General features: G+C 44.8%; 1 protein-coding gene across 1 annotated transcript in view; it reads left to right on the top strand.

Moving 5' to 3' along the window:
- Nucleotides 1–15,791, top strand: part of MAB21L3 (mab-21 like 3) — a 51,323-nt gene that overhangs the window by 32,804 nt on the left and 2,728 nt on the right. Inside the window, exons 2-6 of the mRNA XM_019548739.1 lie at nucleotides 83–264; nucleotides 5,759–5,899; nucleotides 9,625–9,916; nucleotides 14,069–14,250; nucleotides 15,133–15,327. Coding sequence (XP_019404284.1) covers nucleotides 83–264; nucleotides 5,759–5,899; nucleotides 9,625–9,916; nucleotides 14,069–14,250; nucleotides 15,133–15,327 — 992 coding nt within the window. The remainder of the gene's footprint in view (nucleotides 1–82; nucleotides 265–5,758; nucleotides 5,900–9,624; nucleotides 9,917–14,068; nucleotides 14,251–15,132; nucleotides 15,328–15,791) is intronic.

Below are 15,791 nucleotides of genomic sequence, written 5' to 3'. Positions count from 1 at the left end.
GAGTTGTGAATGACTGTTGTAAAGCAGAGCAAGAAAGAACAAGCATCCTTCCTAGTTTGTCTCCCCTCTTCTTCATCCACAGAGGATGTAGGTGTCTGGGAGCCACAAGACAAGAAGGGCAGCAGGCAGAAAGGCGCAAGTGGTTCTGAAACAGCCCCAGCCAGTCAAGAGAGGGAGTGCTATGACAAGGAAGGAAAGACAGAAGGACATCCTACCATGAAGCAGTTCACGGATGAAGATGTAGAGTATTACCTCCAGACCAAGGTAAGACTTTGCCCCTGTGTCTTTTCTTTGCCTCCAGAACCAGGGATGATCTTGAAATGTCCAGAGCTCAAGGACAGGATGCTTTCCTGAGCCCTTGAATCTTGGGATAAGATTGGCCTGCATTCATGGGACAAGGATTTGAAATAAGAGTGTCCAGTGCTTTGGGTTCTGAACAACATACAAGAGGTTGATTCAGTGGCCTATTAGCTTTTCCCTGACTTGTCATCCGGTTCCTCTTCCAAAGATACCTTGGGGTTGAGCTCTAAAATGTAGACTTTCAGATGTGATTACAGCTAAGAAATCTTCTAGGGTCTTACTCCATCCATTGAAAAGTCCTGCCTTAACAGGAGCAGGACAAAAAAAAATAGCTGCTGTGATTGCCCCTAGGGAAGACAGTTGTCTATGTTTAGGAAATAGTGGGGAGGTGGATACGGTAAAACTGACCAATCCTTTCCATGAACTTTGGATACTTCTCTAAACTAAAACCGACTTACTTTCTGAAACTGGCCTAGCATTGGTGCTAGATAAGTAAAGTAGCATTGGCTTTATCAGCACAGCCAGGCGAGAACCAGACTTTCTGTTTCATGGGGTATTAAAAAACAAAAAAACAAAACAAACTCTCCCCCCAAGCCCCAGAAAACCAAAACAAAAAAAGGAAACCAAATCTAATGAAATTATATTCCAAAATAAAAGTTATCTGGGGTAAATCATAATTTTTCCTCACAAAAGCAAAACATTTCTTTCCAATTTCAACTTTATTTTATAAAATTTGATATAATCATTAATTATTTGGACACTGGGATTGAGTGCACAGTTAACAAATTTACAGATGACACAAAGCTGGGTGGAGTTGCAGACATTCTGGCAGCTAGGTTTGGGATCTAAGATTACCTTAATAAATTGGAAAAATGGTCTGAAATTAATTAAATGAAAGTCAATAAGGACAAGTCAAGTGTAAAGTCTTGCATTTAGGATGGAAAAAGTCACATGCACAAATACAGACTGGGAAATGACTAGCTAGGCTGAAGTGCTACAAAAAGGGATCTGGGGGTTAAAGTGGACCATACACTGAGCAAACAGTGAGCTTTTGTTGCAAAAAAAAAGGAAAAGAAAAGAAAAGCTAATAGCATACTGGATTCTTATTAACAGGAGTGTTGTTTGCAAGGTAAAGGATGTGATTTTTTCCTTCTACTCAGCACTGGTGAGGCCTCATCTGGAGTACTGTGTCCAGTTTTGGGCACTGCACTTCAAGAAAGACATGAACAAATTGGAAGAGTCCAGCAACGACCAAAAAGAGACAAATATTAGACATCCAGGTGATGAGATTTATGAGAAAAGGTTTGAAGACCTGTGCTTATTTATTCTGAAAAAGAGAAGACACAGGGGCAATTTGATGACAGGCTTCAAATACCTGAGGGGTGGTTATAAAGAGAATGGTGACAGACAGCTCTCTGTGGCTGCAGGGGACAGGACAAGGGGTAAAGGTCTTTTAGATTACAGTAAGAGAAATTTAGGTTTGAATATTAGAAGGGACTTTCTCACTGTGACAGTAGTTAAGCATTGGAATAGATTACCTAAAGAGGTTGTGGAATCTCTATTCTTGGAAGTTTTTAAGACTAGATTAAACAAACATTTATCTAGGATGGTTTAGAGCAAGGGCTTGGACTAGATGATCTCCTGAGGTCTATCCCAGCCCTAATTTTCTATAATTCTAGAACACAGGAAAAATGGAAATGTCATTTTCAAATGGAAATCTGAAACCTTCTGTTGTGAAATGGTGGAAACATTTCAACCTCCTAGAAACCCTTTGGTGTTTGCTTTCCCTAACTGGTTGCTTTTTCAACACTGACATTCTTATGAAATGTTTCACTTTAAATGAATTGACATTTTCTGATGGAAAAATGCTCTGTTGAAAAATTTCCAACTAGATCTATTGATCAGTACTTCCCTATGTGTAGATGAATGATTGAGGAGGCAGAGGGAACAGTTTTGCACAAAGACTAATGACATTGTATTGCCTTATTGCCTGCAATGGATACAAAGAAACAGAATTGGATTTCGTTAAACAAGGTTCAGAACCATCAGCAATTGCAGTCCCACTGGAGTATTTCCATCTTCCAGCAGGTTCCCATTTGCAATAACTCAATGGCTCTGATGGTTTCTTGTCTTCTATTTATTCTTAAGTCATAGGTCTTCCTCTCAGGCAAGGCAGCCAATAGCCAGCCAGCCACCAGCTGTGCCTTCAAGCTGCTGCCTGATTTTCCTAAGTTAGATTCACTCCAGTATCTGATTCATGGTCTGATTTGTCTGATGCCTTGATCCTTAAGATCCTGCCTTTCTCCACTCATGCAGTGAAGAGAAAGCCCAAGTAAACATTGGACAGAGACCTAACTCAAACTTGCTCCTGGATCTCAAATCACCCCCTTCCTTTGATATTCAACATACTTATGATAATATTAGCATTATTATACATATTATAGTGTGTTCATTTTAACATATAATATAAATATTATAACTGTATATGTCTATATAAAAGCAGCTTTTCAGTACAGGATCTATAACCTTAGAGATATCAGGGGGAAGCCTGTTCTCAACCAAACTTTTATCCTGGTACTAAAAACTCCAAAGATTCTGGTACCTGGGGCTCGCCTACTTCTAGATGTAGTAAAAACTTGCATGGCACTGGAGAAGGAAGATTCATTCACAAAGTGCTATTACTCTACAAAGATGTTTATAGTGTAATCAATTCATCACTGTGGTAATACAAATAGTATCAAGCCACATTTCTGGCATCCTTGTGTTGCTTGTTCTCTCAGCCTCATCTCAAGGAGATAAATATAGGCAGTAGTGTGTAGTTTTTGATAAAGATGAGCTTTTTTAAATTATTTGTTGGTTTGGTACCAATTGCTATGTATATGTTACAGAAATGCACCTTCCACTTGAAGAGGAAGGTGGTGAGATTAGTTCCTGAGGAAGTCTATTCTATGCTCCTGGATCAGCCCCCGAAAAGCTCTTTATCCCATCCAGACAACCTTTACCCTTAGTGTAAGAGTGACATGTGCAGGAATCAGTATAGTATGGAGTCTCCTAAGTGCTGAGGTTTCATTCCCTGATGTGTATGACTAGGTGGTAGTGGTGGTTCATGTGCAGTAAAGAATGAACAGAGCTGCCTGTCACTGGTGCTCAAATATGTTCTGTCTGACCTGGTCGGTGAGTTGCTTCATGCAGATGAAAAAGACCTTTAATGAAAAGTGATAGAGTAGCATTGGTTGGCATAGCAGACTGGGAATTTGGAGACCTGATTATATTCTTGCCTCAGCTGGTAAATCACTGCAGCTTATCCAGAGCTAGCTTCAAATGAGCTGGTTTGGATGCCAATAGCAGAGTAAGTGGAGGCACAGAGTTCAGCATATCCACCTGAGATACTGAGTAAATACTTGGGTGGTTAATTGGTTAAAGAGATGTAGTTAGCCATGTTAGTTGGTGCCAAGCTCTTTGCTGCCACTATTATCAGAGTGTGAGCTGTTTTAAAGCTAGCTTGCATATATCCACATAAAAGGTAGCCACAGTGGTCAGTATAGTGTAAACAGATTATATCTCCCCATCTCTGAAATGGAGGCAATGGTAATAATTTCCTGTCTGTATTGAAGCACTCCATTCTTTGTAGCCAACTTGTTCTCTAAGTGGTTTGATTGGGCTTTTAGCTGTAGGTTGTGGTTGGGTTTCATTTTCTCCCAGCTAGCTCCACTGATTCTACTTACCAGTTTTTGGGTTTCTTTTCTGCTGTTCCATCCAGCCAGGAAGTATTTCACTGGATGAGAAAGAACAAGCCAATCAGAACTTGCAGCCAAAAGCTCAGCCAAAATGGGTGAGGCACTGGGGGATGCAAGGAGGCTTGCTATGGACAACACTCCTCCATTGTCCTGCATAAGGATATTTGGACAAAGGAGTAATTAGCCACCTATTACTTACTTCATTTAGCATTGTTGATGACCTATTCTCAGAACAGTTTGGCTTGGAGAAGCCTCCATCCCATTATGGTAAATGCATAAGGAGCCTTTTTAGAATATGGAAGCCATGGTGAAATGTTCTTCACTAGGTATGATCCTTACACGTTTCTCCTGTTAAACCTTGAAGAGTTGCCTCTTCCAGGACTTTTGTGTAATCCCCATGTGATCTTTGCAATTTTGATCATGTGGGAAGTTCCTGATTTAAGCTTGTTCTTTATCTAGTTTTTCCATTTTATACCTCAGTCCCTCACAGGCCAGGTTCCACTGAAACTCTTAGGGTAAGTACAGACAGTCAAAAAGCCAGAGGCTGAATTGATTCATTCTTCACAGGTTAGTCTAAGATGCGTAGATTGAACTGATAAGGAAGTGAACAGACATTTACTTTTTATTCTAGAAATGTAGCCACATGCCTGCAGTGGCCCAGGGCAGAAGCCAGGGGCACTAGAGCATGCCTTCCTCCTCTTCTAGAGCAGGCAGCTTGGGCCAAGGTTAGCCTGTGAGCTCACCTGTGAGGGGGGCTTTACAGAGGAGGTACAAAGCAACCTGGGATGCTGGGGGACTGTGAGTTAACTTGAATCTGGAGAGGATCTGGGATAGAGGTACAATAAACCAGTTTAACCTAAATCAGTTAAGTCTGATACTACATCCAACCAGGTTTACCTTAAACTGGTTTCAGCCACTTTGGAAGCAGCTTATATGCATTGAACTTCTCTTGTGTTACAGATTTGAACCAGTTTTTGATCATTTATGCTGGTTTATGTGCAATTTCTGTCCCTAGCCTTAATGATGACCGATGAGTAACTAAGCGGATACTACCTGACCAGAGCACATATGCAGCAAGGCAAGCTCTTTCCAGGGGATCTCATAGTTCCAACTGAGATCAGCCAAGGAAGAAAACTCATAATTCTATAGAAGTGAAATCTCTTCTGTCTCCAGGATTCAAAGCCAATAAATGCTTTTTAACATTGCTAAGGACTGAGCATGTTGTCCCCAGCACAGAATACTTTTTACCACATCAGGCTACAAGGAGACATCTCATTTGAGGTGATCCTGACTGTCTTGGGTTTTGACCCAGATACAAACAGGAGCACCACAGTCATTTACACACATAGCCCTTCTGAACTGCATGGCTGTTCCTCTGCCAGTAGTTGCCAAGCAAGAGCACACAGCCTGATTGGCCTGTCCCTGGAATAAACAGCAATTACCCTACAGACGACATGGATGCGTGTGGAAAAGAGCAGAGGGGGCTTTACCAATTCAGGCTAGCCAGAGCTCATAGTCACCATATAGGATCAGCTGGCACTTGTCAGGAAGAAAACCAGAAATGTTTTTCCCTTAAATTTTTGTACACGTGTGTGCACACACATACACGCACATGTCAAGATGCCCCATGTTTGTTGGGTCTACTCAGGTAATCTCTTGGGTGGAGCTGGAGCTTGTCTGTAACCAGCTCTTATGTGATGTGACTTCCTTGGTATCAACAGGTGGAACAGCGACACCTCCTGGTGTCCAAAACAGTGGATGAAGTGCAGATGATGATCCAGCAGCTGACCACAGAAGTTAGCTGCAGGGATATACGATTCCAGCCCATCTCCAACTCTGGCATTCACAATGAGAATTTTAAGGTAAGGGTGAGAGGTGAGGTTCTACATTATTTGAGAAGATGTGCACATCCATGCTGTCTATTCGTCCCTTAAGTACTCTGAGCTATGTTCTTTCAGAAACTGAGTCGGATAGGAAAAAAATGTTCCCATTCCTAGAAAATGTTTGAGTTATTGAAAATCTTTCACATTTTGAATTGGGAAGGAACACTGAAATACCCCAAGATTGTTGCAAAGCAATAATCCAGAATAAATTCAGCTATGTGAAACAAAGTTTCTTTTTTGATAATTTCCATATGTTTTGATGTGATTTTGAATGGTTTTATTTTTCAAAATATTGTAAATGACCTTAAGTTTCTAACAAAAAACCCTTTTGAACTGTAAAAAAGAAACCCTTTTATTTTGAAAATATCAAAATGTGACATTCTAGTAATTTTGCAAGTTTTCTCTAAAACTTTTTGAATACAGGAAATTATCAAAGTCAAACCTCTATAAAATTGGTTTTCACAAATGGGCAAATGGGAATATATTTCATTGAAAAAAAATCCCTATCATATCCATCCAGCAACCATTCAGTTCAATTTTTTAAAGTTTTTTACCAAATAAAATCTCATCTGCATCTGGTGACCAGATGCTTCAGCTTTGCTAGGGTTTTTTCTTTATAAAAAGGCCTTACTTTCATTCCCATGTCCAGTATTCATACTGTTTAAGTCATGTGACTGCCAGTGAGTGTTCTTCAAGATTTCTTATATAGGTATAAAAGTAAAGGTTATCTACATAAAAAACCAAAACAGAAAATGGAAGAGAGTAACTGCCTCTTACTGTGATCACAAGGAGACTATTCACCCAAAATGATCATCAGAAAATAACAGTCTTCTAGCAGCTACATCTTTTATGTAAAAATCCCACCCACTTTTTCACAATGGCCAAACAAACAGTTTCTGCCCAGGTCGAGGCTGGTGTAGGGTGAGATTTAAGTAGGTCTAAAACCTCTTACTTTATACATTACTGGTTCAGACACAGCTGAACGAAATGACTGTCCTCTGACAGCTGTTTGATGGGTCCTGGAAAACAGGACAGTTTCTAGATAAAAGATTAAAAAATGATAGAAGACAAAAACCATTCACCCAGTTGTCAGCATGTGGGCAGCCAAGGTCCAACCAGCTGTAGAGATGGGTCTCTTTGTAGGGCAGAGGTGGCTAGTTCTGGGTAAGGTGGGGTATATAAGATGTATTGGGAAAGCAGAGTTTGTTTCTGCAGAATCGCCAGTATGGACCCTCCCAGCACCACCTATGAGCATTAGACTTAGTCACTGGGAATGACAGTTGTGTAATTTATTCTTTACCATTAGGTTCAGAGGAAACTCCTAATGCTTTCTGAGCTACCTGTCCGACACATGCTTTTTCTGTTCTCTGCACTTCTTATCTTACTCTTTGCTTCTCTCAGGATCAGCCCGCTTTAATGGCCAAATGGTCAACACTGCTTCGGGGAAAACGCTCACTCCACCCATCCATTCAGGTACAAAACCTACCACAGCTTCCTTCAAATACTGCCATGCCTGCTTTGGCCTTTCCCACTCCTTCTCTCCATACCCCACATCCCTCACCCTCTGTGTCCTCCCTGCAAGGAGTTTCTGTACATGTGCAGAGCACAAGACCCTCCTTTCTAACCTATGACTTCCTTCGTGCTAGACTGAGGTGCCCAACTGAGAGACGCTTTGCATTTTGGCAGGAACCGAAGGACTGGGCTGCATCTAATTTGCATAACCTGGTATGGACTGTTCTTAACAGATGGGTCACAGACCACAGGTCTCAGCATCCAATGCTCTTTTTTGACTCCAAGGATTCAGACAAATTAGCACGTGTGTAGCAGGGCACCAAGGTGCCTGCTACTTGGAGAGCCAGAGTAACGGCTCAGGTGCCAGTTGCTAGGGGCAACCAGAGGGAGCTAAGGACACACACCTGTCTGGTCAGGTGACTGAAAGGGGGAGGGCCTGGCTTCAATATAAATCGCAGGCCAAAGGCCGGGGGGCAGGGGCTGGCAGTCAAGGAAGAAGGAGCTCGGCCCTGAACGAGTGAAAGGGAAAGGCCTGGATGGGCGAGCAGCTAGGGACATGGGTGAGAGATGGAACACCTATGGTGTGGTTCGGAGTATGTCTTAGCTGTGAGGCATAGATTTGTACTATAGCCGGGGGGCTTGTGTTTGGTTGTTGTTACACCAGAGGTTTGGGAGAGGCTATAAGGGGATGGAGGAGGCCTCATAGGGGGACCACATCAGAGGGTGGACCCCAGCCCTAGAGAGAGGGGCAGCACTGCTGAGAAGCCCCAGAGAGAGTGGGCAGCTAAAGGAAGAAGCCTCGAAAAGGGGGCAGTAACCATGAAGCTCCAGCACAGGGAGCAGCGACCGTTAAGCCACAAGGGTGCAGCAGAGGGAGCATGCCTCCCAGACTACCAGAAAAGGGCAGTGCAGGAAGGGCGCTGCTGACCCAGAGCGTCAGCAAGGGTGCAGCAGAGGGGGCACCTGCCATCTCCGAGCACCAGGAAAAGGCACAGTATTGGGACAGGGCTGACTCTGAGTACCCCGGAAGGCGGAAGCAAGGTCGTGGAGAACCTGAGCGCCAGTGAGGCTTGGGGTGGGCAAGAAGCCCCAGACAGTGGGTAGCAGGAAGCCCAGAGAATGGGCAGCGAGAAGCTGGGGTTCTGCAGTGCTGCTGCAATCGGCATGTGTCACCACACCCAGCACACAGTGGCCAAGGGTAGGCATCAGCTGGCTCAGGCCCCAGGGTCAAGCCCAGGGTCTAAAGGTCAGCCAGGGATGGCTAAAGAGCTGTCCCTGTCCCATGGCTGGAGGGTGTCCCAGCCATGTTGCTTTGGCCCCTGGCAAGAGGCTGGCCCTCTGCTGGTCTGGCTGACTAGGAGCAAATTTGCTCCTGATCAGCATCTACAAGTGCATACAAGTGTAAATACAAATAGTAGATTTACTGCACATTAGCCTATTTTGCTATGCAGTAGCTCAGCGGACAGTTACATACTGATGCTTTACTGCATAGTAGATGAATTTACTGTGCAGTAAAGCATCTCGCGTAGAAGTGCCCCCTGTTTCTTTCTCCCCGTCTGTAAAGAACAGCCAGTATTCCCCCAACCACACGAAGAGGGATGAAAGGTTTCTTTTACTAAAAGAAAAACTTTTTCTTTTAAATCTTTAAAGAATGTAGAGCTCCTAGGATGAAAGAGATTAGAGAATGCACATCAATATCAATTGGATATTACATCTAATAATCTCTAGGTATATCCCTATTCATTATACTAAGGTAATAATTTGCATTGCTTTTGCCTTCCATTGCTGGATTTCAAAATCTGGTCTCTCTCTCCTTTGTCTGCTGAGTTAGTTATCCCATCTTGTGCAATTACCCGTCAAGTCTTGGAAACCATGAAATGTGAGGTGGGAAGGATGGAGATTGCAGTAATAAGCTAGCCAGTGTATGTTCAGATTCTATTCTGGTAGCATTGCCCATGACCCTCACCTTGGCTTGCTTCTAATGACAACTCTCTCTTTCTAGAAGTAGTCTCACAAGCTTCTCCAGGGAACCATGACATAGACTCCCATACAGACCAGCCTGCGGTGGGACCTGCCTGTTCTGAGCTTCTTCCATTGCACTTCAGCTTTTCCCCTCTGTGTCAGCATGTTTCTCTTGTCAGGGTGGTTAATCTGCCCTCACTTCCTCTATCAATCTCTCTGAACTCTTCCAGGTCTTAACACCTAGCCAGTTCCTCATGACTGTCCCGCTGCGTGGCCTGACTGGGTACAAGGAGCGCCAGGTGCGGCGCTGGCGGTATTACACTGTGCAAGGGGAAAAGCTCCTCTCCTCAGTGCGGAACCCAGAGGAGCTGCACCAGTGGCTGGAGGTGGAGCAGTTTTCAAAGAGCCTTCAGCAGTGGCATGACACAGATATGAACTTCGAAGGTGATCTTGTTCCAGCCAAAGTCCTTGCTGTCTTCCGGGACCTGGTGGAGAAGTCGATTATAACCTGTGATCTCTCCAGTGAGTGTAGTGAGACATGAAGGGAATTGGACTGTTAGCACTAATGCAGAAGGTTGCTGCTGCTGCTGCTGGCCCTAGGCAGCAGTGGCAGCCTCCTGCCATCCGGTGCACAGATCCGGGGACCCACACCACCAGGAGGAGTCCAGCAATGCTGGGAGGGCAGGTTGAGCTCTGTGGGGCTGGTGGAGCCAGTCGGAGTGCAGTCCTGGTTCTCCCTGCCTTCTGCTGCCAGGCTGCACTCCGACAGGCTCAGCAGCCCCATGGAGCTCAGCCAGGTGGTTGGAGGTGGAGCGCAGCCTTGGGTCTCCCCACCTCCTGCCACTGGGCTGCTTCAAAACTCAAAACATTTCGAAATTTCCAAGAAGTTTTGAGTGCCCTCATTTTGTTTCAAAGCGGTTTCAAAGCTTTTTGTTTCCCTTCCATTTTGCTGTTTCGAGCTTGAAATGTGTCAAAACAAAATGTGAAATGTGCTTCAAAACAAAACACTCAGCAAAATTTCATACAGCCCTAGTAACAGAGCAATTCTGTTGCAAAAAACTCAGACCACAACATGGTAGTTTTTGCCACTGTGGATTCCTATTTGAAATCTCTGGGTTTAACTTGTCAATCATGTGTAGATGTTTGCATACCTAACAGTGCTAATATTATGCAACACCCCAAAGTACCCTTAAAAGAATCTTGTGGAATCACTGCCATAAGAATTCAACCACCTTTTTTTGCTGTGAATTTACAGGAAGTAAGTTGTCTTTCTGCTAGCCCAGGAAGGATATACCTGGACTAGCCAGAAGGATATTGTGAAAGGGATGGAGCATTGGATCCAAAGTTAGAAGAGACTATCCCTAGAGAAGTCTGAGCTGTCCATAGTCTTCCAGGTGGCAACACTTCTTTTGGGCAAAATCCTGTTCTTTATTTTTGTTATTTACTTTAATTCTGTAGACAAATAGAATCATAGAACTAGAAAGAACCTCAAGGGTTGTCTAGTGATGTACAGGATTCCATGGTCCTAACACATCCCAGCAAGATTTTGATCCAACCTTTTTTCAGAAACCTCCAAGGATGGAAATTTCCTGGTAGCTTGTTTCACTGTCTTGCTGATTCTACAGTTAGAAATTTTTTTCTAGGATTTAATTCAAATATTGGCTTCTCCCCTGTACCCAGGATGCTCTCAACCTAATTCTAGGTAATGTCACATGGTGTCACTCCCACCCACAATGCTACAAGCACCTTCAAAGCCACTGTTGATATCCCAACCTTCCCTGCAAAGTGAATGGAGGAGGTAATAATTGATAGGATGTAGTTTGTGTGTTAAACCCTCCTTTAGAGCTATGGCATTCACAAGTTGCTGTCTTGTGGGATGTTACCTTATTAATAGTCAACATGCTTAGTTTTTAGAATCCTGAAAACATTTTATAGACTTCAGTTAATTAATGCACAACGTAACTTGAGGTGGGCAAATATTTCCTTTTTCTCAGCTGGGTTAACTGAGGCACAGAGCTTGTGCCTTTTCCTAGACCAGGGGTGGGCTGGATTCAGCCCACCAACTGATGGTATCCAACTTGTGGGTGGGTGGGTGGCTGAAAACTCATGGGAGCTGGCCTGTGGGCAGCCAGTGGCTCCAGCTGCTGCATGGTGTTGGACAGGCAGGGCTGTTTCCATCATGCTGGGCAGGTGGGCAGGACTGTTTCCACCCATTGCTGATGTGGTCGCGTCAACTGTGGACCTTGGGGAATGCCCTGATCTCTACCTGGAACCTGCTGGCTGTGTCCATAGCTGATGCCGGCACCCAGCCAGGGCTGCTTCTGCCATGTCAGGGGGTGCTGGTGAATGCTGAGGACACAGCCAGCAGTTTCTGGGTTGGGTGGGGCTTGCAGCATGCTGCACCTTCAGGAGGCATGGGGGTGGGGAGGGGAGAGAGAAGCGTTGCCATTGAGAGAACACCAAAAATCATGAAGTGCCCCTCCAGCCAAAATACCCACCTCTGTTCTAAACCAAAGCCAGACCAGGCTGCCTCTCTTCAAAGGATTTTGTCCAAAATGACATTCCATCATAGGACTGCAAATGCAGAAAGGCCATTTTCCCTCCCCAACTTAAACTCTAGAGTTTCATCTTTGCAACGTAATGGAAAGACTTGTTAAAATCTAGCTCATTTAGCAACTTGTTTTTCTAGAAAATTGTGATTACTATTGAGGAGAGTGATGAAATGCAAATTCAGCACCACCAAACAGTTGCTGTGACTTGGCAGAAAAGTCAAATGTACTGACCTCTTTTTGCCTCACCTGTTTTAGTCACATGGAAGGCATCATGTCAAGGAAAAAGTCTGGTATTCTTTAAAGCAGGCTCCCAAGCTGCTGATCCGTGGACCACTGGCTTATGGTCCATGCTTATGGAAGAAATGTTTGGGCATAGGATGCTGACCTGTCCTTCTTGCAGCCTGCTGAGGAGAGATCGGCATATGGTAGAAAAGAAGAAATAATGTTAAAACAGTGAGATTATTTTGCTTCAAACAGGACAAACTCCTTTCCTACCAAAGACAGCTAATGTTGCTGACACACTTCCCTGATATCACTGTAGCCTCTTTGCTGGCATGGTAGTAAATTTAGGGCCTTTGCAGTGTCTCATTTGATTGAAAATTTGGTGTCAGGACTTTGCTGTATTTCCATGCACGCTTTATTTATTTACTTGTGTGCACCAGTCTCATATCTTTAGCAAGGTCACAAAAATAACAGCAGAGCTGCACTTGAGCTATTCCACTGGCAGCAACCCCAACTGAAATGCCACCATTGATCCCTGTAGATGCAGTGTCCCTTCCTTTCTTCCCTTTGCCTCTCACCACACTGGTTCTGGGACCAGCCCTCCATCCTCTTGTCCCAAAATCACCAACCTTTGGCCATGTGGAGCTCCTTCTTTCCGAGACCTAGCAGTGGCTGGTTCAAACAGACTTGAGGATGAGCCCTTTTTGGGAGGCTGCTTTGCAACACCAAGACATCTCAGACTGCTGGAGATTACTTGTATGCAAGTGCCCATCCAGACACCTAACTTGTGAGCTACTCATTAGGGTAGCAGCAAGGAGCTTAGTCACCACTGAGAAAATAAGCCCTGTCCACCCAATCCATCTCTAGAGCATCAAGCCCAAAAATGAGGATGGTGTGTGTGGGTATGTGTGTGTGTGTGTGTGTGTGTGTGAGAGAGAGAAAGAGAGAGAGAGTGGGGGGGGGGATTCCCCAACCCACTACTCTTGAAGCAGTTGGAAACCCAGGTCTTAAACACAGTGCCAAGGATGCTCTTCAGGCTTGTTTTACCACCCTATTTTTGTCATGGTGTATATGGAGCAGGAGGGCATGGACAGGGCTTATTTCCTCAGCAGTGCGACTGACACCCTGCCCCTGTGACACCGACATGGCCACAAGGCTCGGTGTGACTAAGCACCAAGGGCAATGATAGGTCCCACAAGAAATTTCATGTATGGATCTAGACCAGTAGTTCTCTATGTCTATAGACTCAAGGCACTCCTTGTTAGGCTCAAGGCACCCTCCATAATTTTGGTGAATTGAGCAGCACCCCATTTCAAAAACTGATTTATATATTACAGTGCTTACTTCCTTTCAGAAGGACCTGTGAGGGTGGGGGAGCAGCCAGTCAGGGAGAAACCTGAGTTTGCGCTTATCTGCTTATTTCCTCATACCTGGAGCCGTATTTCCTCACACTTTCTGAAACTCACTTCTAAGGATCTCAGGGAACCCTGGTTAAGAATCGCTGATTTAGACAGTCCATAAGGAATTGGAGGTTTCTGGATGCAAGGCTTCTCTCTGGACTGTTTTGAAATTAGGGAGGCTTAGTCATCTTCTTTGCTGTCTCTTGGGGTTTAGTGCTATGGGAGAAGTTTAAGCCACAGCAGTTCTGCTTACCTTTGTTTGCAGCTGGTCTTGTGATTTTCAGGGTCCCACACAGCCAAAGAGTAGATGTTGAGGGGCAAAGTTGGTGTTGCACGCTTCCTCTTCTTGCTCTTTGGTCCCACTGTTGGAAATTAAGAGCTAAGGTGGGTTCATGACTTACAGAGTACACACTAGATGAAGAGCATCAAACCACTTCTGGGGTGGCTTGTGCAGAACACCAGCCCTCCTTTTATTGTTTCTTTTTGTTGCTTCTTCCCAGGAAAAATCAGCCTTCTGGAGAGCTTCAGCTCAGTGGTGCGAGTTGCTGTGGAAACATCAAACCTCCAAGTAGAGGTGGAACTGGTGCCTACAGTGGAGATCTTAACCTGCTGGCCAGAGAAGGCCCGGTGGCCTCGCTGCCTCAGGCGCTGGCCTTCCCAGGAGAAAGTGCAATGTGTGAAGGTACCATATGTTAGGGGAATGGGAGGCCTGGTGGTGTAGTGCGGGGTGGTAAACAGTGTTTTTCAACCTGTGGTCTGTGGAGGCCCAGGTATCCTCAGACTATGTCTAAGGGGTCTGCAAAATATGACTATGATCAATCAAAAGTATGTGAATACCCACACTTACAAATTAGAGGGGTCCATACCACCATTCAGAATTCCCAATGGGGTTTGCACCACCATTCAACATTTTTTAGTAGTCCACAAATGAAAGTCTTACAGCCTGGGCCCCAGACTGACTGGAGCAGGGGATGATAATTACTTTGCATGTGTAGCTGATCTAAATGTATTGCATGATTAACCAGTTAATCAAGAAATATATGGAGTGTGTGGCAGGGGCCTAGTTTTTGCAAAGCGTTCTTGCAGGAAGGCCAGTGTTTGCTGAGCAGAGATGAGTAGGAAGAGGTGGAGGCAGTGCACTCAGCTCCAGCAGAGCCTGATATCCACCATCCCTTGCTGCTTTAGTCTCCTCTCTCTTCCTGCCACATTTCTTCGCTGCAAAGCATCTTGTTGTACTATCCCACTTCTATTGGTCTTGTCCTGTTATTGACTAAGGTCTGCCAGGGCTGAGCTTGGTCAGGTCAGCACTGACCTGTTGTCTATCCTGCAGCTCCAGTACAGGAAACTGTTGTGTAATTCTGTGTTCAAACAGCCAAGATGGGGATACACTTGCTAGGAATCAGGGTGTCTCTTGTGTCTGTCTCTTGTGACTTGGTCCAGGGTGCCATGCCAGGCACCTCAAGAGGTGGCAGACAGGAGGTATGGGGCCTCCCTTAACCCTGTTCTGTGCTGCTCTGGGGACAAGTTTGCATCTCATCCTGTCTCCCTCCCCTCTCCTCTACAGTCATTTGGCTTTAACCTCTTGGCCCGCTCCAATTACCACTGGCAGCTGGGCTTCTCTCGAGCTGAGCGCCTATTGGTGGAAGGCATTGATGAGGATGGGGGGTGCCGCATGAAGTGCTTCCGGGTCATGAGGCAGATGAAGGAAGACGTCTGGTGCAAAGGAAACAAGCCTGTTCTCACTTCCTACCACCTCCAGGTAGGTACAGCAATCACAGTGATGGAGGAGGCAAAGGGGGAGCCCCTTCCATCCTGCCAGTAGCAGGTGAACAGTGTCCTCATTGCAGGAACCTCTTCCCAACTGGAAACATATAGCAGAACCTGAGGCTGTTGATTGTAGCCACGTTGGTCTAAGGACATACACAAGCAAGGTTCTTTGGGTAGATATGATATCTTTTATTAGACCAACTAAATAGTTGGAAAAAAGTTCTTTGCAAGCTTTTGGGCACAAGCACCCTTCTTCAGGCATAGGGAGACTCTGCTGCTCTTATGAATTCTCCAGGGTAGAAAAGAAGCTAAAATAAACAAGAAGTCTGTTTACTTTAGCTTCTTTTCTACCTTGGAGAACTCATAGTCTCCCAGTGGCTGAAGAAAGGTGATTGCGCCTGAAAGCTTGCAAATAACCTTTTTCCAACGATTTAGTTGGTCTAATAAAAGACAGCA

The sequence above is a fragment of the Crocodylus porosus genome, unplaced genomic scaffold (genome assembly GCF_001723895.1).
Source record: "Crocodylus porosus isolate Cpor-Errol unplaced genomic scaffold, CroPor_comp1, whole genome shotgun sequence".
In the NCBI taxonomy this organism is placed as follows: domain Eukaryota; kingdom Metazoa; phylum Chordata; order Crocodylia; family Crocodylidae; genus Crocodylus; species Crocodylus porosus.
The sequence above is the reverse complement of the archived record's forward strand: the minus strand, read 5'-3'. Positions and strand labels throughout refer to the sequence as shown.